Below are 27,433 nucleotides of genomic sequence, written 5' to 3'. Positions count from 1 at the left end.
CAAACAAATTGACCCAGTAGTTTTTGTGCAATGTCATCTTAACTGTAGGCCTAAAACAAGTAATCATACTGCTAAAGAAAAATGTCATTGTTTGCTGGTGACTGGAACGAAAGCTGAATAGTTATTTGGCCTGAAGCAAATAATCAATCTGACTTTGATAACCCATCACTTTAAAAGGGCCTTTTATGTTTGTGAAAAAAAGTGTGACGTCAAAGCTGTGGAAAAAAAATAGTACCAAAATTTCCAAGCTAAATTTACGTAACTTCTCAAACACACAAACACATTTGCACACAAATACAAAAAGGTTCCCTGTGCAAACCGTTTTTTACATGCATAACAAATTAGTTTATGGTTATTAGAAGCCTGAGATGTAATGTCCAAGTTACTTGTGCCATATTTGGAAGAACTTGTTTATGCTTCGTCCATCGTTGTGCCTTTGAACTAATAGAACAGAAAATAAAATGAAAATTGTCCAACTAGTTGCCAGACATTCCTAGGACTATATAGATGCCATGCTGGAAATGCTTGAGTATAATCATTATCAGGTGAGTTTTTCTTTTCTTTTCTTTTCTTTTCTTTTCTTTTCTTTTCTTTTCTTTTCTTTCTTTCTTTCTTTCTTTCTTTTTTTCTCCCCCTCTCCCTTCCTTATTTACTTCCTTTTTTCCCCTGTGTGCTTCAAGCACTCTCTCACTTACAGTTACTTAAATCTATTTATTTTAGCAGGACTAAAGATATATGCTTGCATGCATTTTTGCATATTATGGTATAATGGAATTTAGAGAAAATTACAAGGGATTTTTTCTTAATAAATATAATAAATGTGGTTGCAGTATGGATATTTGTAGAGAAATGGAAAGCACTGTTTTTAATATAGCATCATGTTTTTTTTTAATAGACTAGATTGTAGCATTCATAGTTGAATGTCACAAAACAATTGATTCAAATAAAATCTATTTCGTCAAAGTGATGAAAAAGTATATGCATTGTATCTACAATGGTGTACATTTTCAGGGTTTTAAGAGTGTGTTTTCTTTTTCTTTTTGTAACAGTAGCAAAGACATTTAAAAAGACTTCTGAATATCATTCTCTATTTTTATTTATTCATTCACATTACTTATAGCTGTTCAACTCCAGTGGGCTCCAATGTATGTAAAATGCATCAATTATTGGAATGCATTTTATGAAGTGTATGTTTATCAACTGATTTTATTGAGAAATGTATATTTTATACTTTTCTGGTTATTACCTTATTATTTAAGATTTATAAATTACTGATACTTTTAAAGTATTGATGTGCAGGGTTCTCTCTGTTATATAATAATATAATAATTCCTGCCTGTTAAACAATGCATTTACATTAATATACAGTTTTTCTTCTACACGTAACTTTATTTTCATGTGGTGGGAAAAATCAGTGTTAGATAAAGGATGGGTAAATCTCTATGAACACAATATTCAGAGAAATTCTGATTCCCAAACACTGATGAGAAGCTGCATCTTTTCCTTCTGTGTCCACAGGTGCAGACTCACCTGGAAAACCCCACCAAGTACCACATCCAACAAGCTCAACGGCAACAAGTCAAACAATACCTCTCAACTACGTTAGCAAATAAGCACAACAATCAGGCGTTAAGCTTACCTTGCCCAAATCAGCCCGTTGACCACGTTATGCCACCGGGCACTGGAAGCAGTGCACCCAACAGCCCTATGGCCATGCTTACATTAAGCTCCAACTGTGAAAAAGAGGTAAGAGCAAATTTTGTCTTTGGCCTTTGATGCTTTAAAAGCTATGTTTTTTGTGCAGTCTCTTTTTCTTCAGGTTGTGAAAATACTTGATTGGTCTCACAGTCCTCTATATTTAGTTGGGAATAGATCTTTGAACTGCGCATCAAACTTCCCTTAAAACAGAAACTGTAAATATTAATATGTCTAAATGAAAAGCATGAACTACTTCATAAGAGCAACAATAGTTATTCTCTCCCTATTTGAAATATAGATTGGACTTAGACACATGCAAATCAAGCATTATACTATTGACTTTTTTGCAGGTTCCCACATAAATCTTTTTATGGATTTTAGCTTTTCAGAACTCTTGCACACTGACTTGATCTTAGTTGAATTTTTCATTGCTAATTGACCACAACCAATTAACCGTTAAGCACATTTTCCCTCCATCCTTATGACCCATACACTTTGGGATTTCTGAAAATCCCTGTTTAACTGCATGCAGAGACCCATGAGTGAATCCAATGTAGATCTTTTTCCACATAATTTCAATATTTATGCATTTGTCAAATTTGGATACCATTAGTGACTCTGGGAAGTGTATAGTTAAAAAACACAAAAGCCTAAAAACATATAAAAATGTAATGCATCTATTAAAAAAGCCAATAAAAACATGAATAAAATAAGTTAAAAGATGGGACCATCCATCACCAGGGTTGCGTGCTGTTCATGCAAACTTGTAGGACCAGGTCTTTAAACTCTTCCTTCAGAGGCCAGGAGAGTGAATCTCTGGAGGGAGGATATTCCAGAGCGTCCATAACATTCATTCCCTACCTGTCCAGGTGAGTGAATTGAGATGAGTTCCTCAAGTAACCTGGCCCAATACCATGAAGGACATTAAAGGTAATTAGATCCGGAAGCAAACCAGCATCCAGTGTAGCTCCAGCAGCAAAGATGTTACATGCATCATTCTTGGGGACCGCAAAATTGATCCCATGACCACATTCTGCACTAGCAGAAGCTTCCGAATATTCTTCAAGGGTAGCCCCATTTACAGCACATTGCAATAGTCCATTCAAGATAGGACCAGGACATAAATGACCAAGAGGAGGATCTCCTGATCCAGGAAAGGGTGTAACTGGCACGCCACAAAAAGGTAGGGAACTTAGAGAATGCAGTTGGACACACAAGCTGCTTGAAAAATAGAAAACATGAACTTGATAATGTATGATTGCAGTTTTTATTAATAAGGCACCATGAAAGTATTTTACATCAATATGGTATATGCTGGTGGCAAAAGAGGAAAAAAACCCGTCAGGGAAATGAGCAAAGAGTGAAAATACCATGGTATCCTTCTGCGACGATTACGGGAGGTGGGAGTGGGAGGCACCATCTTACGGTGGTTCTCCTACCTCTCGGACAGGTTGCAGTCGGTGTTGGTTGGAGGACAGAGATTGACCCCTAGGCCCCTCAAATATGGTGTGCTGCAGGGTTCGGTCCTGTCCCCCCTCCTATTTAATATCTACATGAAGCGCTGGGTGACATCATACACCGGCATGGGATCAAATATCATCAATATGCAGACGTGCCAACTCAGCGAAGCAGTGGAAGTGATGTGCCAGTGCCTGGAGGCTGTCAGGGTCTGGATGGGAGCGAACAAGCTTGCACTCAATCCAGACAAGACCGAGTGGCTATTGATGTTGCCTCCCAAGGATAGTCCAGGCATTCCATCTCTTAGCCTGGGGGGTGAAATTTTACACCCCTCAGAGAGGGTCCGCAACCTGGGTGTCCTCCTGGACTCGCAGCTGACATTAGAACACCATCTGTTGGCTGTGACCAGGGGGGCTTTTGCCCAGGTTCGCCTGGTGCATCAGCTGCGGCCCTACCTGGACCGGAAGGCACTTCGAATGGTCACTCATGCCCTTGTCACCTCAAGGCTTGATTACTGTAATGCGCTCTACATGGGGCTGCCCCTGAAGAGTGTTCGGAGACTACAGTTGGTCCAGAATGCAGCCGTGTGAGCGATATTGGGTGTACCTAGATACACCCATGTTACACCCATCCTCCGCGAGCTGCACTGGTTCCCTATTGGTCTCCGAACGCGCTTCAAGGTGCTAGTCATTACTTTTAAAACCCTACATGGTTTCAGACCTGGTTATCTGAGAGACCGCCTCCTGCCACATACCTCCCAACGACCAACAAGATCTCACAGGTTGGGCCTCCTCAGGGTGCCGTCGGCTGGACAATGCCGGCTGGCAGCCCCTCGGGGGAGGGCCTTCTCTGTAGCTGCTCCGGTCCTGTGGAACGATCTACCCGTAGAGATCCGGACCCTTTCCACTCTCTCGGCCTTCCGAAAAGCCACCAAAACCTGGCTGTTCCGGCAGGCCTGGGGCTGTTGATCAATGTCCAGCCCCACCTAGACAGAATGGATGGTGTGTTATTTTAAAAACTGTATTTTTTATTCTTAATTTTTAACTTTTATTTTAATTAAAATAAAATAACTAATTTTAATGATTCTTTTGGTGTAAACATTTGACCACTGCATTTAGTAAATCTGTGCAATCTCATTAATCCATCTCAATAAATGTATTGCAAAATCAGAAGGCATACAAAAAAGAAAAGTTTCTTATTGATGCTCTTCTGAACATTAATGAAAGTTTCCCTTTGAACAAGGCTTTTAGTAGGTATGGATGCAAAATACATAGACTTACCACTATTGTTGCTTTCAATCCAAATCAGTTCACTGCTGGATGAAAGCCTTTTTACTGAAGATTATAAACCATAATCTGATCCAATAAGGGTTGGTGGGTAAATGTTTTTTGACTTCTCAATTTGGGCTAAGGAGAATGACTGACCCTATGTCATTGAACCACTTTTGGCTTAAAAGGTGCTTAAAGAGTTCATTTTTTCTAATCTGTCTCCATCTCTTTCTGTCACACACACACACACACACGCACACACACACACAGAGAACTTTTTGGTATTAAAACTTTATTAAATTTGAAAAAAGTATAAAATTCAAAAAAATCAAAAGGAATTAAAAAGGAAATGAGATAACAAAAAAGGGGGGGGACAGCAAAAAGAAAAATTATAAAAATGGAAGTTATGACTTTTTTGATACAGATAAAAACATAAATCAATGATCTTTTGAACTAGAATATACCATAACAAACAATAGTGCTATCATCATAAACTTATCTAAGCATCAAATCCTAAAATTAAAATCTCATATATTTTTTTCCAGTTTCAATTAAATGGTTCTGAAAGGCTAAAGGCTGGTAGTGGGCCATGGCCATGGAGTTGGGGACTTCTGTTTTAAAGTTGTAATCAATGAATATTTCGATAAACAATAAAGGAACAAATTTAGACTAATTTCCTGTCATGAAAGCCAATTAACACAGGTAGGAAAACTTTTGGAACTTAGGCAACATTGATACTTTTTAGTGAATTTTGTGCATTCAACAAAATAGCTGTCTTTGCCAGTCAAAGAACACCCATTTATGAGTAGTTTTAGTTTAGTTTAGTTTAGTTTTCCCTTTATTTGTATGCCGCCCTTTTCCCTGGGGGGACTCAGGGCGGCTCACAGTTCAAAAGGGGGGGGAGCACAAACAATTTTCCAACATGAAGACAATACAACATATTAAAAAGAAAACACAACAGTCACACAATTCGGGTGGGGTTAGAATCTTAACCCCAGGCCAGCCGGGACAGCCAGATCTTTAAAGCGGCACGGAAGGACTGGAGGGTGGTTAGGGTCTGAATCTCCATGGGGAGTTCGTTCCAGAGGGTCGGAGCAGCCACCGAGAAGGCTCTCCTCCGGGTAGTTGCCAGTCTGCACTGGCTGGATGATGGAATTCGGAGGAGGCCTAATCGATGCGATCGTATCGGTCTAGTGGAGATAATTGGCAGTAGGCGGTCTCTCAAGTACCCAGGTCCACTACCATGAAGGGCTTTGTAGGTGATAAGTAGCACCTTGAAGCGCACCCGGAGATCAACAGGCAGCCAGTGCAGCTCACGGAGGATAGGTGTTACGTGGGTGAAGCGAGGTGCACCCACGATCGCTTGCGCAGCCGCATTCTGGACTAGCTGAAGTCGCCGAATGCTCTTCAAGGGCAGCCCCATGTAGAGCACATTGCAGTATTCCAGCCTAGAGGTCACAAGGGCACGAGTGACTGCTGTGAGGGCCTCCCGGTTCAGGTAGGGACGCAACTGATGCACCAGGCGAACCTGGGCAAATGCCCCCCTGGTCACAGCTGACAAATGATGTTCGAAGGTCAGCTGTGGGTCCAGGAGGACTCCCAAGTTGCGAACCCTGTCTGAGGGGCATACAGTTTGACCCCCCCAGCCTGACAGATGGAACACTTGGCCAATTCGCGGGAGGGAAACACAGCAGCCACTCGGTCTTTTCTGGATTGAGCACAAGTTTGTTGACCCCCATCCAGTCTTTAATAGCCTCCAGACCCTGGCTCATCACATCCATCGCTTCGTTGAGTTGGCACGGGGCGGACAGATACAACTGAGTATCGTCTGCATACTGGTGGTATTTTATCCCGTGCCGTTGAATGATCTCACCCAGCGGTTTCATGTAGATGTTGAAAAGAAGGGGGGACAGGACCGAACCCTGCGGCACCCCATACGTTAGGGGCCTAGGGGTCGATCTCTGCCCCCCAACTAACACCGACTGCAACCTGTCCGAGAGGTAAGAGGAGAACCACTGTAAAACAGCACCTCCCACCCCCACCTCTCGCAGTCGTCGCAGAAGGATACCATGGTCGATGGTATAGTAGCCAAACTAACCCCAGAATGTTCCTCGCTATCACAATTGATCTACCTCCATCACATCACTTGAACAACCATTTGTGTGAGGAGAATTAAAGCACCAGTGCGCGCTAAAAATTGGGGGGGGGAGGACTCATTAGCTGCCAAAAACTCTGCCATAGGAACAAATGAACACGATGTGACTTTTGAATTATGAATGTGCATAATTCTCCACTGCAGGATGTGCCCTTGGTTGCTAGTGTAGTTGGATTTAATAGGGATTAAACCAAGAATGGACAACATGTCTGTTGAGGTATGGAACTCCATAGTAGTGAAAATTATTGGGGAACAAATTGTGAGGACCACCTGATTTCACAGACTAGTAAATAATCTTCCAGAATCAGAATCAGAATAAAAGGCTAGTTTGCATGCATCTTTCTAGGATTTTTTTATATTGATTTGTTTGTAGAAGAAAACAATTTTTTTAATTGTACCTTTTGAGTACAGCAAGTAGTTTTGGATTGCCATAAGTGCTATTTATTTCATCAAACCACTACAGTATTTGCATCTCCTTAATTTTCATTATTAAAATCTGATGTATTTATTCTGTTGTGACAGGATTAACTTTCTGTTCTAAAGTCTTTTGGTTATTTAAATATCAGTTAAATGATATTTTATCCTGCTGTTGCGCTCTATCCCATTCTGATTTTATTTGTTCTTACATTCGTTCTCTTTTTTTCATGGTTGCAGGGCTTTTATAAATTTGAAGAACAAAACAACAGAGCCGAAAACGAATGCCAGTCTCTGAATACACATTCTCGAGTGTCATGCATGCAGGTATGTATACTCTGGATATCATCTGATAGAATCTTTATGTGATTGTTAAGATCTCCAGGCCTATTTCAGATTTGTTCATTTCAGATTATTGATTCATTCATTTCATTCACTACGCTATCTAAAATGCAGTTAGAAAGCAATTGAATAATTTACACATTTGGAAATAGCATGTATCCTACAGATATGTTCCTGGTCAAAATGGCCGCCAGGCATTTCATATGGCGTACTTGGTTATGCTTTTATCCAGTTAACAAATATTGGGCATGAAACAGCGAGAAAACTCAGAACAGTTAGAAATTACAAACAGTGTTAGAATTTTGACTGTGGCTTGAATTTTGTAGGCTTTCACTAGGATATAAATCCCAGTAACTCAGTGGTCTTTGATCTGATCGGATTATTTATTCATGGAGATCTGTTCTAATTGTTAAATACATTTGTGTTCTGTCAATAAAACATGCAAATGCATTTTTTAAATAGCCAAAAATAATTTGCTTTACAGGAATGCCAATTATTTAAATCCCTAATATAATTCCTTTCAAGCAACAAAATCTTCAGACTACTCAATTAGAAAATAAGAGTTTCTATCCATACTACAATCTAGCTGTTATAATTTTCAGTTTAAGGAATATTGGGATTGGTATTTCTGGGAAAAGTATAGTGAAAACGCTTATTAAATATTAAAAATGTCCTCTGAGAAAATATATATGTAGTTATTTAAAAAAGTTATTGTATAACAAATGCATATAGTCATGTAATATTTGTACTAATTCCTTGTTTATCGGCTTTCAAGATATGAGCAATTGTCAGCACCAGGAATAGGAAATATCTATATATTTTTCAAGATGTCTTACTATAGTGCATTACTTTTGAGGATTTTGTCCCTTGGTTCTAGGTTTCTACTAGATTCATATTACTTCTTTTAAATTAATTTTGTTTCCTTACTTCCTCATCTGTGTGGCTGCTTTGAGTTTGTGTAACTAGTTAATCCAGGCATTAAATAACGGATATTTTTTTTGAAGCTGAAGCTGATTTTGCAATTATTCTTTTCTCACCGATCTCCCCTTAACATAATATGATGCACAACAGGTCTATAGCCAGGCTTAACATTTACAGTAGGGCTCACGTAATCCTGAAATAGGAAATCTTTTTTTAATATTAAAAAATTGGGGGTGATCAAAGAAGGTTTAGAAGTTCGATGCCCTGGCTCCTAAATAAATAAATTGGGATATTTTTATTTATGGAATTTATATAACTTTCCAACTCAAATACAACATTTTAAAAACAGAATAGAAACAATATAACAAGATATTATTTATAATGTTGTTATTATAAATGTTGTTTATAATGTTGTTATTATGAATAATATGATTAAGATCTGGGAATCGGTAGAGGAATACCTCATGTCAGTAGTCCAAAACTGACAATTTACAATGGACCCTCAAATTTCCATTGCTAAGCAAGGCAGTTCTTAAGTGAGTTTTGCCCCATTTTATGAACTTTCCTGTCACAGTTGTTAAATGAATCACTGCGGTTGTTAAGTTAGTAACAAAATTGTTAAAGGAAAATTTGGCTTCCCATTAACTTTGTTGTTAGACAGTCGCAAAAGGTGATCCCATAATACCAGGACACGGCAACTGTCATAAATGCATGCAGTTGCCAAGGATCGGAAGTTTGATCATATGACTATGGGGGATGCTGCAAAGGTTGCGAGTGTGACAAATGGTCATAGTCACTTTTGACAGATCCATTGTAATTGAATGAATGGTTGTAAGTTGAGGACGATCTGTATATCTAGGAGGTCTTTCCTTTTTAAGTGTTTGATGTGTAAGGACACTTTTTGTCCTAATTAAGATTTCTGATACTCCTTATCTTTTGTTACAGATGGATGAGGTAATTGATGACATAATCAGTTTGGAATCAAGTTATAATGAAGAAATCTTTGGTTTGATGGATCCTGCTCTACAAATTGCAAATACGGTATTTGGTTTTCTGTTGTGTCTTTTAATTCTCACTCTTAGTACCTTTTTTTCATTAAAACATATTTATTTATACTTTTATCACCAAAGATAAAATGTAAAACAAAGAAAAGGAAGAAAAAGAAAAAACGATTAACACTAACAAAAACACCAACAAAATCCATGTTTACAACCCCCTCCCAATAAATATATCTAATATTAAACATAAGAAAAAATCTATCACAGCTGAATACTAAAAGGTACATGAAAAATGTAATATATTCCCCTCCCCTTGCATAATGGGTCTATAATAGTTATAAACTTTTCCGTCTCTGTTTAATAGGAATTCTATATTACATAAACAACCACACCGACTCAACATCCTTTTTTTATACACATACATATACATGTACAGTACACACACACACACACACACACACACACAAACACATAAATTTATGTGTTTGTGTGTATGTTAAAACTAATCCTCAAATCCCTCTGTTAACCATTTGTCATGGTATTTAACACATAGAAAATCCACAAATGGATTTCAGTCTCTTATAAACATGTCTAATCCATTTTCTCTATAATCAAAACAATTAATTTTGCTATCTCTGCTAATTCAGTCAATTTTAAAATCCATTTTCCACCAATTATATTATTATATTATATTATATTAATTATATTATATTAATTATATTAATTATATTATATTAATTATATTATATTATATTATATTATATTATATTATATTATATTATATTATATTATATTATATTATATTATATTATATTATATTATATTATATTATATTATATTATATTATTATATTATTATATATTATATTATATTATATTATATTATATTATATTATATTAATTTATTATATTATATTATATTTATTATATTATTATTAAATATTCACCTAAATGATGAAAATTTCAACCAGTCTCTATGGGTCTACAATTATGAAATTTTGCTGAATTAATACAGAAAGAATATGATTCCACCTTTAAAAAACCTTTTAAAAAGTTATCTCTTATTTTAAAAAAAATCAAAATGTCAACCTTCATATGACACTGGATTTGTGAGCTGGGAGACTTGATGACAAAGCTGATGAGCAACATTAGCCTTTTTGGAAGAATGACAGAGTACATGATATTTGTGACAAATTTTTAATACTCTCTAAAGTCATCTACTCTGTTTGTAATTCAATATGATATAAATAATTTGCACTATACAGCATTGGTCCATCAGCAAGCACATTATCTCAGAATTACTCATACACTGAAAAAGACTCACTCAAAACAAAGTAAGACAACAAGGAAAAAAAGGCTACCTCAATAAATATGAATCTCTTTCTCTCTACAAACAATCTTTCTCACTGAGACCAAAACAGTAGAATGCAACTGACGTACCAGGCGAACCTGGTAAAAGGCCCCCCTAGTCACGGCCATCAGGTGTTCTTCTAAACTAAGCCGCATATCCAGGAGGACGCCCAGATTGCGGGCCCTCTCTGAGGGGGCTAAAATTTCTCCCCCTATCATCAAAGATGGAACAAGATGCACAAATTGGGATGACGGAAACCACAGCCACTCCGTCTTGGAGGGATTGAGCTTGAGCCTGTTCCTCCCCATCCAGATCTGCACAGCCTCCAGGCATTGGGACATCACGTCGAGGGCATCGTTTGTGTGGATTGGGGTAGAGATGAAAAGTTGGGTATCATCAGCATATTGATGATACCGTACCCCAAAACCACGGATGATCTCACCCAGTGGTTTCATATATATGTTGAACAAGAGGGGGTGAGAGAACCGACCCCTGGGGCACCCCACAAGTGACGCACCTCGGGGTCGATCTCTACCCTCCAGTCAACACAAACTGCAACCAATCCGACAGGTAGGAGGAGAACCACTGTAAAACGGTGCCCCCCACTCCCAACCCCTCGAGTCGTTGCAGTAGGATACCATGGTCGATGGTATCGAAAGCCTCTGAGAGATCTAATAGGACCAGGACAGAGGAGCAGCCCCTGTCCTGGGCCTGCCAGAGATCATCGACCAACGCGACCAATGCCGTCTCCATGCTGTATCCGGGCCTGAAACCCAACTGAAATGGATCCAGGTAGACAGCTTCATCCAGGGACTGGGGAAGCTGACGTGCTACCGCATTCTCAACAACCTTCACTACAAAGCGAAGGCTGGAGACCGGACAAAAGTTGGCTAAAGAAGCTGGGTCCAGGGAAGGCTTCTTAAGGAGGGGCCTCACCACTGCCTCCTTCAAGGCAGTGGGAAAGAACCCCTCTCTCAATGAAGCATTGGTAATCGCTGGAGTCAGCCTCGTGTCACCTCCCAGGAAGCTGAGAAGAGGGACACGGATCCAGCACACAAGTGGCAGCACTGAGTCTCCCCATAATCCTGTCCATGCCCTCGGGGGTCACAGGATCAAACTCATCCCAGATGGTCTAAAAGTAATATGTTTTGTTTTTATTTCTAAAAGCTAAAAACTATAAAACAAAAGAACCATCCCAACAAATTTCAAAGTTTTAGTGCCATATCTCAGTGACCTTGATGCAATTGTGTTTTGTGTGCCATATTAAGAAGAGTCAGCAATTACAAAATAGGTCTTCCGAAGTCATGTTAATACCTAGCTAAATATTCTTGTAGAATAAATTAAGCTTTAGGACTCAATAGACTGAGGCTGTTGAGAGGTTTAAACATCCAAACTGGTATTTGAAACATACCCTTCGTTGGAAAACAGTGAATTAATTAGACAACTATAGATTACACCCTGAACAACTCAATCCTACCATGTGGGATCTGTACAATGTGCTCTGTGAGCTTGGTTGTTTTCTTGCTGATGTTTGATTACCAAATTAGGTAACTTTATCAGTGTTTGGTTGTTTGCTTAAATTTTATATTCTAGTGGCTTACTCTGTCAGGGTTGGTGAAAGTAGTCTTGGTGGTGGTTTCTTGATTGGGCTGTTGTTTACTATTAGCTTGTTTTGAGGTTCCTTCTTAGGGTATAGTTTGATTGTAGTCTTTTGTTTGTTGGTCTAATATTAATCTTGGTATGAGTCTCTGCTCATAGGGATATTGATTGCTGGTGAGCAAGTATTTTGGTCTTTCAGTTTCCTTTTTGATCGTCTGTATTAAATGGTGCATAGTAGATGTTTATGTCTGTGTACTTGTTGATGGCTAATTTGTTTAAGTGCCGGCTTCCAAAACCCATATATTGGTTGCATTCTCTGAAGTACATCTCAGACATCAAGATATAACCTTCATTTCTGGTGGAGCTATATTAATAGTCAAGCAACAATACAGAAATGTTGGTAATATTTGCTCCAAACCTCAGCTTTAAAACTATCAAGGATTTTTGCAGGGAGATAACATCTCATCTCATCTCTTATCTTTTCCAGTTACCTGTCTCTGGCAATCTAGTGGACCTCTATGGGAATCAAGGTTTGCCTCCTCCAGGACTTAACATCAGCAATTCCTGCCCTGCTAACCTTCCTAATATAAAAAGGGAACTCACAGGTAAATATGAACTCTGTCTTTAAAAGTATAATAAACAAGCCACGTAAGAAATATATGCAATTCAATGCTAGAAATATAAACAACCTGTTGTATTAAACACTTTCTACTATATTTATTGAAAGAAAGATGAATGGGGGCAGGCAAAAAAAATTTTCAGAGACTAGCTTCACCACAATCAATTTAGAAATGCCAGTGTCATTGTAGGGTCTGCTTGGGCAGGAGGGGGTGTTGGACTAGAAGACCCACAAGGTCCCTTCCAATTCTGTTAATCTGTATCATTTGAATGCAATATAGGGCCAGGATGCTAAAAATTGAATTAATAATTATTTATAAAAATTAATTGCCTATGAAGTTTTCCATTTATAAAATTATTCGACTTTCCAATATAGACGAAGACGGAGATTTCCCTGTATTCTTCCATCAGAAACTCAAAGAAATAGGAGTAAGGAAGACTGAGGAAAGACAGGGGACATCTGCCCTGGGAAGTAAATGGAAAAAAAGCGGGGAGAAATGTGGAGACCACAAACTAGATGGGGAAGGAAATAAAACAAAAAGAGAAAAGGGTTAAAATTCACCAGGCAAGCACCCTTTCTCAAACAGGGTCTAATCTTCAGTCTTTAAATAGATACTTTCCAGCTCCCAAAATGAGTCTCCTGGATTTCTTTCGTTTTTGGCAGCTGTTTCTATTCTTATTTAAGACAAGATTCCCAGAGTCCACAAATAATTCAGAACAATTTTACTCAGGAACCTCCAGTTCAGAAGGATTCTTAGGTCTGACACCTTTAAAGGAGCTACAGTTAATCTTGGGGTCTCCACTCTGACCAATAATGTGCTTTGAGGCCTTCTATAGAATATGCTCTCTACCTGCCACCAACGATGATTGAAGCTGGGATCTTTGCCAGGTTCTTACAGTATTCTTGCTGAACTTCCTAAACAACGCTAGCAAACTCTCTGCTCTCTCAGAAGAGCAAAGGCAGTGCCTCCTGTTGATGCCGTCAACAGAACAGGTCCTCTCTTGCAAGCCTCCATAGTTTCTCTGCACTTGGCAGGGGGAAAAAAGCAAGCCAGCTGGGAGAAAAGGCAAGGAAGATCAGGATGACCTGAGGTTACCAAGTGAGAATTGCAGTCAACTGCTATTCCAACTTGAGCCTAAAAACGAAAAGAAGTACAAGGAAGGAAGGTTAATTTGTCTGTGGTAGCTGAGATACAAGGATTATACAGTGTAGACAGAAATAAGCTTGGTAGACAAAAAGCCTAACTTGGTATAAAACAGGGGTGTTAAACTGGATTTCTTTGAGGACCGGATCAGCATTGTACTTCTCTGCACGGGGGTGGGCGGTGAGGAGATGGGACAGATGTGTCCTGCAACACCCTCCAGCCAAAACGGGGTGTGTGGGGTCGCCTGAGGCCTTCCGCACACCATTTTTGGCCAAGATGGCTTCCTGCCAATCAAAAAAGCCCCATTTTGGCTGTCAGAGGTACTGTGGGCTGGTCCTTTGCTACTTCCAGGCCAGCCCCATGGGCCGGATTTGGCCCACGGACCTTGAATTTGATACCTCTGATGTAAAACAACTTTATATGAAACAGAATGAGTGGTGGGCAAAATAGAAAGTACAGAGCGACAAGGAAAATGAGGCTTTGCTTGATGACCAAGTGTCTTTTTCACTATTCATTTGCTTAAGGGTCATTTGTCATATATACACTATAGTTCACATAGCATAGCCAGAAAATAAACAATGCTGTGTTCAAATGTGAAATGTCAAGTTCTCTGAGAAAGTTCCTTGTACCAGTCACGTTGTATGGTCCTACAACAGCATCCTTGAATCGATGGGCAAGTCATGAGTGCAGAAAATATTTTTGTTAATGTATAGTGTTTGCCTTTCTTTTCTTAAGGAAGGGACAGGAGAGGAAAAAAACCCAGCAAGGATAAGGCATCGTTGTGTCTGATGCAGCTTCATTAAGGAAGATGCAGCATTTGTTCATTATTATGCTTTTATAATAAAGAGGCCTTTATTATCCATATTTGGAAATAATCTAGGAATAGCCAATAACAGACGTTTCACTGCGTGGTTGATCTTCATCCAATGGTTAACAAAACATATGGGTAGCCTTTTTATTAGTAGTTAGGGGGTGGGGAGTATTAGCTTGATTACAGTATGCTGCTTCCTTGGAGCAAACCTAATATTTTAATGGATAAAACCCAACGTTGCACAAAATGACTTTTATACTTGTGCAACAGGACTTGGCCGTCTCGTTCCCCAACCTTCTGGAGAAGATTTTGAGGGTGCAGGGTACACAGGGGTACACGAAAAAGGAGGAATCTCTTCCTTTCCTGTTCTACTGATGGAAAATATTCTGGCAGATGGAGGCTTAACTGAATGCAGCCCGTTATCCTCAGGTTAGCTGCTGCCTCAACTGAAAATGTTACTTTAATATGTTACTATGCATGAAGGATATATTAAAATATATGAAGAACGGTTGCAGGAATTGGGTATGGCTAGTTTAGAGAAAAGAAAGAATAGGGGTGACATGGTAGCAATATTCCAGTATCTGAGGGGCTGCCATAAAGATGAAGGGGGTCAGCTTATTTTCCAAAGCACCGGAAACAATGAATGGAAACTAATCAAGGAGAGAAGCAACTTGGAATTAAGGAGAAACTTCCTAACAGTGACAATTAACCAGTGGAACAGCTTGCCTTCAGAAGTTATAGGTGTTCCGTCACTAGAGGTCTTTAAGAAGAGACTGGACAGCCACCTATCTGAAATGGTATAGGATCTCCTGCTTGAGGAGGGGGTTGGACTAGAAGACCTCCAAGGTCCCTTCCAGCTCTATTTTGATTCATCATTTCTAACCTTTAAGATGGCATCATTAAAGCTACACTAGATTCCAATGATTAGTACTCTTCAGCATGCCAGATCCACATAAAAAAGAGACCCCAATCAATTTACATATTCTTTCTCGCTACTCTAAAGATTCTAGCAATGGCAGGTCTGATTTTCTGTGACAAATATCTATCTAACAAACTCCACCTCTGTATTTATTTCTGCATCTGTGGCTTCCTGAAATAGGAAAGATAACATTTGGAATCATCATAAAATAGGAGATTTCACAAATCACATTTGTTGATGAAAACCAATTACCAACAACATTATACTAGCATAACAGTATGACTCTTTCTGAGTAGTTGTTGAACCAGCAGACCCAAAGGGAAAAGCAGTATTTGAATGTTATTTCTCGTATGCTACTTTTCTACAAGCTGCGATTTGTTTAGTTTATTTTTCACCTCATGGACCGAGGGTTTGAATCCCGCTTTTGCATTCAGAAATTCTATTTTCTTGCTAAAGATATCCCTAAATGTTAAAATTGGTCCTTTAATGACAGCTAGCCGTACTATAAAAAAAGAACAAAGACAATATCATGCCAAACATTCATTATTTTCAGCTATAGGCTTTCGTAGTTTTAAACTTGAACCTATATCCTTAATAAGTCAGATTGAACAGCCATGATATTAGGCCATGGAAATATACCAGAAGTTTTTGCTATGGTGCCGTATAGGTGGTGTATACTCATTTCCCTTTATCATTTCCCTTTATTTGTATGCCGCCCTTTTCCCTGGGGGGACTCAGGGCGGCTCACAGTTCAAAAAGGGGGGGGGGGAAGGACAAACAATTTTCCGACATGATATATACTGTAGGTATACTGTAGGTATGTCAGTCAGAATATATATATGAAGTAGAATGCAGCAGAGAAATATCAAAGTTTACCTTGCGAGTGTTGCCTTTTAATGTTATACTAATTCTGACTACTTCATTAACATGCATATCATGTGTATTTCCCACAGAATCAGAGGCAAGAGCTTTGGCCAAAGAAAGACAAAAGAAAGACAATCACAATTTAAGTAAGTTGCTTGTTTTGTGTTTTTTTTCAATGGTCAATAAACAATAGACAAGAATCAATAGCCCACAGTCTTTGTGATTTTCAGAACTTATATAACCCATTCTCATAATAATGGGAGGAAAATATAATTACTTAAATATTTTTAAATGTCTAATTGAGCTTTCTGTACAGGGAATTAGATATTTATTTTGTTACTTGGTTTTAAAAACATTACTTTGATACCATGAGCCTATTTTATAAGGAATTTAATAATTTTCTTCAGTGTTTGTTTAGCTTCTGTAATATAAAAATACTATATTCTTATAGAGTTACTGTATATTTGATTCCTTTACATTTCCAAATAATTTTTGGCTGAAATAAAAAAGCCAAAGTGACACTGAAAACATCAAATAAGATAATAAAATCTCTGATTGTTTGTTTTTCATCCTTAACACACATAGTAAAGGGCTAGTAGGAAGTCATTTTAATCTAGCATAATTAATTCAATAATATCTTTATCATTCCACTGTACCAAAGCCTATATATGTTCCCAAAATTAAGAATTGATTATGAATGATATAAATATAAAAAAGTGTATATGTTAGCTGGGAGTAGAGCTTTGTTAAATCTATATAGCTAGATGCAAATAGTAAAATATATTCATTGTAAAGCCATCTGCATATTATACAAAATTTGAATTTTTAAGCAGACTTCTTTAATATTGTTGGCTTCTCCATGCTTAATGTCACAGAAATCTAGCTACATAGATTTAAATTATTTTAAAGGTCATAGAATTTTTTTTTTAAATTTCAGGCTCTCTTGATGTATTTATTCTCTAAAGGCATTTGCTGTATATTTATGCCAAAATCTTTTCTGATGTGACAATTTCTAAATGAAAAAATAATAATTAAATAATTTAATAATTAAATAATAAAGTGGTTTTAATTTGATTTTTGGAGTCTGTGGATATATAGAAATTTTATTCTGCCCAATTTGGTGCTGCGTTGATAAATCTATTGTAATTTTCTTTAATTGAATTTAGGGATCAGGTAATAATAAAGGTGGTTTGTTATTTTTTCAAATGTTCTCTTCTCTCACTGATTCCTAATTTTATACTGCTTTCTTAAAAGTTGAAAGAAGACGACGATTCAATATTAATGATCGCATAAAAGAACTTGGTACTCTGATACCGAAATCAAATGACCCGTAAGTATATAATAAATTACTCCAGGAAGGTACATTGCTTTTAAGAAATGATTGGATAATTGTTCTATTTAGCAGAAATACGTCATTTTGACTACACATGTAACAATGATGGAGGAGGAGGAGGAGGAGGAGGAGGAGGAGGAGGAGGAGGAGGAGGAGGAGGAGGAGGAGCAGGAGGAGGAGGAGGAGGAGGAGGAGGAGGAGGAGGAGGAGGTGGTTGCTTCACTTCTGGGAAAAGTATAACTTTGAAGCACCTCCATGAAATATTCATTAGACCCTGCCTATATTAAAACTGCCTGTTTCTCATTATGATATTGTAAATATTCAATAATGTTCAACACAGTCCTCACAGTGTCCCTTAACTGTCTTTTTGGCAGAAAGCCAGATTGATCTTCATGAATATGTACCCGTAAAACCTCCTTTAATCTGTCTGTCAAAACTGCAGCAAAAAGTTTATAATCATTGTTTAATAGTGTCAAGGCAGAGTAATGCATTCCATGTGTAACCAAAAATGTGTTTTACCAGTTGTTAGCGAAAGAGCCATCCACTCCCTCCTGCACTAAATTTAATATTTATTTTGTTGTAATTATTTTGTCTTGCTTGCTTAATCACATTTTTGGAGAACATGATTTTTGCATAGCAATTGTGTGGGTTGTGTGCCTCCTTACCACCACAGTTCTTTAAACTAAAGAACCCTCAACAATTCAATTGTTGACCAGCCATGTGGTTTTCTTGGCACCAGTATGGGAATCAGTTGCCATTGCCATCATTTGGGATGTGTTTGTGAGAAGTGGTTCTCAGATGGTTAAGAAGCCGTCTATCCATTACCAAAACAATCAACAGGTGTAATCTCCTTCCCTTTAAATTGAAAAAATACAATAAAAAGAATAAGAAACCTCCTGTCCTAATTCACCTGAATACAGTTCCTGCTTTCAAAGTAGATACTTGCTGGAATTATTGTGTTCTTCCTTGAACCTCTTGCTGAATAAATTTAAGTCATCTGAACTGTGAGATTTGCTTGGGGTATGAGCCACTTCTAGTTGATGCTGTTGCCAGGAGCCTGGTAGTTTTTTGACCTCCTAATCTAACTGACCCAAAGGTGTTTCTTCAAAAGGCACCTGGACTTTTTTTTTTCTTTGAAAACTTCTCACTTGTCAACCAAGATTTTTTTCAGTTCTTCAAAAGGTTTTCAAGGAAAAAAACCCCAAGAAAGTTGTCTTTTGGAAAAGCATTTTTGGGACAACCATGACCTGGATGATTGAGAATCTCCATAGACAGTCTAACTAACCCTGTTTAGCTTTTGAGGCCAGCCAAGGTTAGCTAAGTGCTTCTACCTGCTGTTATTAGTGTTTCTTTATAGGCATAATGATCTGGATTACTCTTACAGAGACATGCGTTGGAACAAGGGAACTATTTTAAAAGCTTCTGTGGACTACATCCGTAAATTGCAGAGAGAACAGCAACGGACAAAAGAGCTAGAGAATAGGCAAAAGAAACTGGAACATGCTAATAGACATCTTTTGCTCAGAATACAGGTTTGCTAATTAATATATAAAGGTTACAAGCTGTATGATTGTTTATTAATTTGATGTATATTAACCTTTTCTATCAAGGCCTCTTTTGAGACGAGGACAGAATAAAAAAAGGTTAAAAACCTAAATGAAAATTAATGCTATAATTGCTACTATTTAAGGTTATTGGATTTGCAGAATGGTTCTAGAATATTAATCAGTCTGGAAGCAATGATCATAAGTACATGAAAACAGTTTTTGGATAATTCTATTTGTAACTCTGCAAGCATTCATAAAGGTTAGATTATAAAATTTTGTGCACACAGACATAGGTAGGGTTGAACATTCTGCCATCGCTTTTGTGGGCACATACAGTAAATGAAACGTAAGAGTTTTCATTTTATCATAGATTCCACTTTTACCTGATCCATGAAACTATAATTCTCAGGTGCACTGTGCCTGCCATACCCTTCACCCTGCAAAATTCAAGGTCCTTAATTGATCCTCGGCCACAGAACTGATGATGCATATGAAAGCAGGGCCATGCCAGAAGCATGATTCCATTCCCTCATGGTTATAGATACAGGTCATCTTTGACTTATGACCAAAATGTTTGTTGCTAAGCAAGACAATTGTTAAGTGACTGGCACCCGATTTTAATTCTTTTGCCATGTTTGATAAGCAAATCAGTGCAGCGATTAAATCAATCATTAGTCATTAAGTGAAACTGGGATTTCCCCATTTGACTTTGCTTGTTGGAAACTGGCTGGGAAGGTCGCAAATGGAAATCATGGGACCCTGGGACATTATTGCCATCATAAGTACATGCCAGCCTCCATACTTTGATCAAATGAACTTGAGGATGCGCATAAGTTGTGTGAATCGGTCATAAGCCACTTTTTTAAGTGGTATTGCCACTTTGTGCTTAAGGAATGGTTGTAAGTTGGGGACTACCTATATATTCTTTATGTTCTAGGCCATGGGTGTCAAACTTGATCACATCACGTGACATATCGCGACGTATCATGACATTTTTTGGGCTTTGTGGAGCCGGGATGGGTGTGGCCTGCACGTTACGGATCTGGCCTGCGGGCCGCCAGTATGACACCCCTGTTCTAGGCTTATTAGTCATACCTGTGGCAACAGATACTTTAAATGTTACTTGATAAGGGACTTGAGGCAAAATCTTAGTATGCTTGGATGTTTTAGTGACACTTTACCTACAAATTAGATGAGGTGTTATTTTTCAGTGCCCTAAAAGGAATAGAAATCCCACCTACCTTCCCCGTCAATCAAATCCTAAGGCTTGAATTTGATATAAAATTCTAGATTTCTTTAAGAATGTTGTTGGGAAATGTAGCAGCAAAATAGTTTATTTCAAAGTTACACATGAATGTAATTTATTTGTTAGGGAAAAGGAAGAAAGCATTTTATAATAAAAGAGAGTTATTTGCTTAAGTATAATAACTAGGAATAAATTTGGTTATCAAGAACTGTATGTGGCCCAAGACACTTCCTCTTCACTCTCTGTGGTCCAGGCAAACCCAAAGGTTGGACACCCATGCTTTAGAGCCGTGATGGCGAATCTATGGCACGCATGCCACAGGTAGCACATGGAGGCCCCTCTACGGGCACACAAGCTGTTGTCCAGCACGCGCGCTTCCCGCCAGCCAGCTGATTTTCGGGTTTGTCCTGCAGGCAGGAGGTGCACACGCATACAATTCTCCTCACTTTCTGCAGCCCATGTCTTCCTAGATCTCTGGAGATTCCCCACCACCACCAGCATTGTTTTGAGTTGCAAGACTTTCCCCCCTCTCCAGTGCTGTTTTGGGATGGGAGGCCTTCCCTCCCCCCAGCGCTGTTTTGGGATGGAAAGCCAAAAGGGGGGATTGCACGGGCATGCGCAGGGTGAGCATAGGGGTCATGCACGCATGCAGTGGGGTGAGGGAACCATGGGGGGGTCACATGCAGATGTGCAGAGAGTGGGGCACATGGGAGGGGCATTGCATTGTCGGTGTGGGCACACGTGTGCATACAACAGCGTGCACGTGCTTTCGGCACCCGGGGAGAAAAATGTTAGCCATCACTGCTTTCAAGTAACAACTACCATGGACACTTTTCTTTTATCCTAGAGATCCCCAAACCTGGTCCATTGGGAACCGGGCTGTGCAAGCATCAAGCAAGCACACGAAGCTCCATTGATGCATGTGCAGGATTAGATTTCACACACAAAACCATCTTCTCCCCCCCCCCCCCCATCACCACCACTGTTGCTGGTCCGCAAGCCAGAAAGATTGCGGATCGTCTCTATATCCCATTTGCTAGGAACAGTATTAAGAGCAATTTTTTAATCACACAGAAACATTATAGAGAGCATAGTGAAGAGAGGAAATTGCATGAAAGATATACCGATCTTCTGCTTATTCTCAAACAGACACTAAAAGCTGCTTCCCTTCGTATATTGTAATTTCTTAATGTTGGCACTATGATGGAAAAGCAATAATTATCATCTTTTCTTCCCTGTGTACTCTGCTGTATTTTCCATTTTGACCACTGGCCTTTTCCCATAGCCTGCATTTAGAAAGAAATCTGTATCGGATGACCAATATAATTAGTTATAAGAGGGTTTGGAATAGAAGGCTTGCCTGCTCTTAAGAATTTAAATGTTGAATTCTGAAGTTGCCATTTTTTTTAAACCTTTCCAATGCATTTCTTGTTTTTCATGCCTCTTCATAACAGGAGCTTGAGATGCAGGCTCGAGCTCACGGACTTTCCATCATGCCAGCCACGGGCCTTTGCTCTCCAGAAATGGTAAACCGGCTGATCAAACAAGAGCCTGTGCTTGACAACTGCAGCCAGGAAATCCTACAGCAACACCATCCTGCGCTTTCTTCCACGACTACTCTTGACCTTACCGACGGCACCATCACTTTCAATGGCGGCCTGGCAAACGTGACAGAATCGGCCACAAGCACTTACGCCGTCCCTCCCAAAATGGGGTCTAAACTGGAAGATATGTTGATGGATGACACCCTGTCTCCCGTCGGAGTTACTGATCCACTCCTATCGTCGGTCTCTCCCGGAGCGTCAAAAACAAGTAGCCGGAGTAGCAGTGTAAGCATGGAAGACACTGACCATGCTTGTTAGTGGATATCCTTAGATAGGCCTCTCACAAACTTCTTCGCTTTTCCTGATCAGTAGATTAAAGTAACTTTTCTTCTCCCTTACCCCCCTAATATTTGAATATATAAGTCTACGGATAGCTCAGCGTATATGTGACTTTTTTTTAATGTTTGAAAAGACTTGTATATTGTTTTATAACTCCAGTGCTTCCAAAGTGTAGTACTGTATCTGTGAACTAGGATCATCAAGGAACTCCACATGATTTCATCTCTACTCAGAAGCAATAGACCTCCACAGATCAGCAAAATGTACTAAAGAGGAAACTTCAGTATAACTAAGTAAAGTGACTTGGAAGTGAAATGAAGAAGAATGTATAGAAACCAAAAAGAAAATGAGCTTTGTATAAACTATTTTTCTGTTGACTTAATAGTGCCTCCTTTAAAAAAAAAAGTATACAGCATCTATTAATTCCTATAATCTTTCCCACGGTGATAGATACTATACATGCATCAACAGGTTACCTGTACAGAAACTAACTGATTTTAAGTACAGTTCAAGCTAGATTTAATGCCAAGATTCAGTGATATTTAAGTTCCTATTATTATCCATTAAGCGAGCACTCTTCAAAATTACGTCTCACCTTTTCAAAAAGCATTACCTTTAAATAATCATGAGGAAATTATTTTTTAAAAAAATATTATACAAGACTTCATAATACAAACTTAGTATTTTTCTCTCAACAGGGCATAAAAAATTATTTCATCTTTTTTTTTAAAAAATGTGGTACAAATACCTGATTTAAATGAAATTTTCAATTTTTTATTCAACATTTCATTCTGAATACATTTTTTAAATAAGAAAATGCCTCTAGCCCAGTGTTTCTTGAGAAACACTGCAGTCTAGCCATTGCATCAAGTTTTTGTCAGTTAAATTTCACTGAAAGAAAGCTAGTTTAGTGTAGTGGTTAAAGCCCCGGACTAGAAACTGGGAGACCATGAGTTTTAATCTTGCCTTAGGCACAAGGCCAAATGGGTGACCTTGGGCCAATTATTCTCTCTTAGCCCTAGGAAACAGACAAGGGCAAATCACTTCCAAAATCTTGCCAAGAAAATTCCAGGCAGTTGCCAGGAATCAAAAACTGACTGGAAGGCACACACACACAAGCTCCACTGAATGGATTGTTTTACTTTTTTTTTAATGCACATTTCAGTATAAGCTTTGATGCAGGTACCTGTCTTTTCATGAGTGGATTTGTGGCTATTTTGTATATTACAGTCTTCTTTGAAAGGAATGTTTTGACACAGACAGTTTAAATAGTAACACAGATTTAATCTAGTTAACAAAACAGTGTAAAACAAAAAGTTTGGGGAATGGGGGAAACCCCAACATGCTCTTCTTTTTTTTTTTCGTGACAGTAATATTGTTGAAAATAAGGTTGCTATGTTCTTTCATACCGTATTACACTTTTCAGCCATCGTGCTGGGAAAAAAATGACTGTATCTTCAGGTGACTGTGTTTTGAGCCCAACAATGTTAGATTTAACCATGCAACAGTGTTGTTGTAAGAGCATGTTCTGTGCATTATCTACTCTGGTGTAGGCCTATGCAATAACAGTAGTGGCGCCTGTACCCCTAACCTTAACCTTGCCTAATTATTTTATACAGAGGTTGTATAATCTAACCAGTTGAGCAAGAGATAAGCCTCCACCATAGCATGGAATCCTATCTCCTGGAGAATGAAGTGCCTTAAATTTAGCTGTAATCCTTATGAACTATGACTGAAGTGTGATGTAGGAGAAATTATGGGGAGAAGGGAAGGAATCATACAGGGGTAGTTTTTGGGCTTAGGTCACGAAACAAAGAGTTTCTGATCTTCCCACAGTCTTTGCGTTTCCTAAAGTTTTTTTTTTTTTTTTAACTCCCGTGTCTGGATCTGCTTTGCTTACGTATTCAGGAAGTCTGGGCTACTGGTCAAAGATAAGCCTGTAGAATGCTAGTGAGAAACGCTGATCAAGTTGTGGTAAAATAAAGCTCCGCAATCATGAGGTGCCATGCACTTTTTGCTTTATGAAACCTCCTTGAAACCACTCAGGCCGAATTGTGCTGCTCTCTAAGCCGAGTTGCACAATGGAAATGGGGCCTGGTCCTGTTTTCAGCTTTGCTGATCTCTTAAGAGGCAGAAAAGATGACTTGAAGTAAAGACCTTTTCTTTTAACCTCAACGTATTTTTTTGAGCTCATCAATGACTCAGTTTGCTGCAAACTGGCTACCTGAACGCTGATAATATTTAAGAATATTGTATCCGTAAGATAGGAGTAGAAATTTGAATGCTTTTATTGCTAAGAAACTTTAATCAGCTCAGTATTTTTTGCAAGTTAATTATATTGTTGCAAAACAATATAATCTGGGAATGAATATTCAGCCCATGCACAGCAGAAACCTCAAGTTCAGTAGACGATAAACAAACTATTGTCGCCATTGATCTACTTTCTCCAAACTGATGCCCATCAGAGATGTTCCTAGACAGTATTTGGAGGCAGTAGGTTGCATGAAACTTGCCATGTACTATCTAACTGTAGTTAGCATTTTGTTGTGGACTGAATTCTTGATATTTTTCTTTTTATAATTATTTTTTTAAGTATCTCTGACTTTGGGAGAGAATGCTGTTCAAAGCCTAACCAAGCAGGCCATAGCTTGATCCTAAGTGATGCCAATGTCTTGTATTATAAGGTATTCCCCCCCCTCCTTTTTTTAAGTGAATAGAGAGTTGGATCTGGACATGCTTTGCAGGAGTCAGCATTCTTGATACAACATTTTTCTCTCCTTTTAACTTCAATGCAAACAGTGTAAATTATGCATATTGAACATACATATTTGCTTCTTTTTGCACAAACCATTTAATGTAATTGTCGGAATGTCCATCATGCCGATCCAATGAAGGTCTAAGGCTGTTTTCAGTGCACACAAGAGTGGGGATTAAGGTGGGGACCGCGAGAAGAGGCATGGAGTTTGTAATCTACTCTCTGAATTCTGTGGGGTTTATTATTAATATTGTTATCAGGCATTACTTTTATGGGCTTTCAAATCTGCCTTTGCATACATAAGGACTAGGAATATCCTTATTTCTTCTGGAGGGAGAAAACAGAACCTAAGATTTTTAATAACAGAAATTCTGCTTCGGTGTCAAGTTCTGTGGCTGCAACGTAACATACAGCATACGTAGCCTCCATGGTGAAACAAGGCTGCTTTAAAACAAAAAAACAAAAACCCAACAACAACATTCTGCCGGATTCTGTTTTGTAGTATTTTGAATCAAGGGAGAGACCCTTAGACCTAAATAAAATGTAACTGTGCCCTGTCACTGAATTTAGAGCATCTCACACCTTAATGGAAATGCAATCTTATCATCTTAGATCCCCTTAGTTGAAGTGTTTGCATTCCACGATTCCTGTTGTATGCTGTTTAGAATACAGAGCTTTTCCTCTTTTCGCAGTCTGCAACATGACAGACAGTAATTGGCCTTTTTCTCACTAGCTATTCACTATTTTTCTTTGGGTTTTCCCTGTAATGGGCTTACCTTGGAATTTTCATATTGTCCACTTATAATTCATGCAAATCAAATCTAGAAGACTGATGCCAAACCTGCCGGTGTAACACATGGCCCCAAAGGATTTTTTTTTTGGGGGGGGGGTGTTCCATCATCATCATCTAGAACCCAAATCCCCAATCTGATTAGGCTTTCAGTGTGTGTTGCATTTTTAAAAGAGAGATGTCAGGGCCATCAGGTACATGGTAGAGAATTAAACTCTACTGAATCTCAAAGTACAAGGATTGCATGAACCCAGAAGAGAAAAATAGAAGAGAATCCTGAAGTGGCTAAGAGCCAAGGTGGCGCAGTGGTTAAATGCAGCACTGCAGGCTACTGCTAGATCAGCAGGTCAGCGGTTCAAATCTCACCGGCTCAGGGTTGACTCAGCCTTCCATCCTTCCGAGGTGGGTAAAATGAGGACCCAGATTGTTGGGGGCAATATGCTGACTCTCTGTAAACCGCTTAGAGAGGCCTGAAAGGCCTATGAAGCGGTATATAAGTCTACTGCTATTGCTATTGCTACTGCTATTGGCTGTTCGGACATGGAGTTCAATTTCATTTTTGCCAAAATCACAAAGACTTGTTAGTGCCATGAGCAGCTTCCTTAGTATTTTGAAACAGTTATAAAAAGCAATACTAACTCTTTTGCCTAAAAAGCCTTTGGGAGAAAAGAAACAAACAACAAAGCACAAAATAATGCACTTATCACATGGTTGGACACAAAATGCACTGGTGGAAAAAAAGAAATTGATAGTAGAAAAGGCCTCTGTATCTTGAAAAAGTGATATATGGATTACTGCCTCTAGTTCTGGATGTTTAGTACCATACTGTTAATCTTTTCATCTGCTGTTGGCCGCAGCAATAAGTTGTGTATGATCCATCGCACTGTAAATTATGGGTCAGGTTTATGTAAACCAATTAAATAATTTGAACTGTTCCTAATAGATGAATTAAAGTGGTTTTTTTAATGTAATGATTTCATAATTCATGTAGAGTGTGATAGAATGATCTGTTTTAAACCAGAGAATGACTTCTGATGTTAACTTGTGAATATGAATAACAAAGAATACCTTGGATTGTAGAACTTTGCTTCATATGAACTATTCCTGCCTGCCTGCCTGCCATCTAGTAGGCTTGACGTGACACTACAATGTATTGATTTTTCATAATTTGCTGATAGTGAGAATATCATTTTTCATTTTTTCCCAGCAGCATAGGTAAATACCTAATAAACTCTTTACAAATAATTTTAACATTATTGTTAAAAAGCAGACTGCTTTCATAAATGGTGGCCATCATCTGAAAGCAGAGATAATATAAT

At 38.5% G+C, this 27,433-nt stretch overlaps 1 protein-coding gene across 3 annotated transcripts in view; it reads left to right on the top strand.

Annotated features, from left to right (window-relative positions):
* Positions 1-23,548, top strand: part of MITF (melanocyte inducing transcription factor) — a 182,440-nt gene extending 158,892 nt beyond the window's left edge. For 2 of the 3 annotated variants that reach the window (XM_032211776.1, XM_032211775.1), the window contains exons 3-11: positions 1,519-1,746; positions 7,234-7,320; positions 9,202-9,297; positions 12,691-12,808; positions 15,048-15,206; positions 16,650-16,706; positions 17,815-17,890; positions 19,278-19,425; positions 22,141-23,548. In XM_032211776.1, coding sequence (XP_032067667.1) covers positions 1,519-1,746; positions 7,234-7,320; positions 9,202-9,297; positions 12,691-12,808; positions 15,048-15,206; positions 16,650-16,706; positions 17,815-17,890; positions 19,278-19,425; positions 22,141-22,548 — 1,377 coding nt within the window. In that variant the 3' untranslated portion in view covers positions 22,549-23,548. The remainder of the gene's footprint in view (positions 1-1,518; positions 1,747-7,233; positions 7,321-9,201; positions 9,298-12,690; positions 12,809-15,047; positions 15,207-16,649; positions 16,707-17,814; positions 17,891-19,277; positions 19,426-22,140) is intronic. The other variant, XM_032211777.1, reaches the window with a different exon arrangement.
* Positions 23,549-27,433: the final 3,885 nt, after the last annotated feature.

The sequence above is a fragment of the Thamnophis elegans genome, chromosome 2 (genome assembly GCF_009769535.1).
Source record: "Thamnophis elegans isolate rThaEle1 chromosome 2, rThaEle1.pri, whole genome shotgun sequence".
Taxonomy (NCBI): Eukaryota; Metazoa; Chordata; class Lepidosauria; order Squamata; family Colubridae; genus Thamnophis; species Thamnophis elegans.
This window is presented reverse-complemented; position numbering and strand designations above follow the sequence as displayed.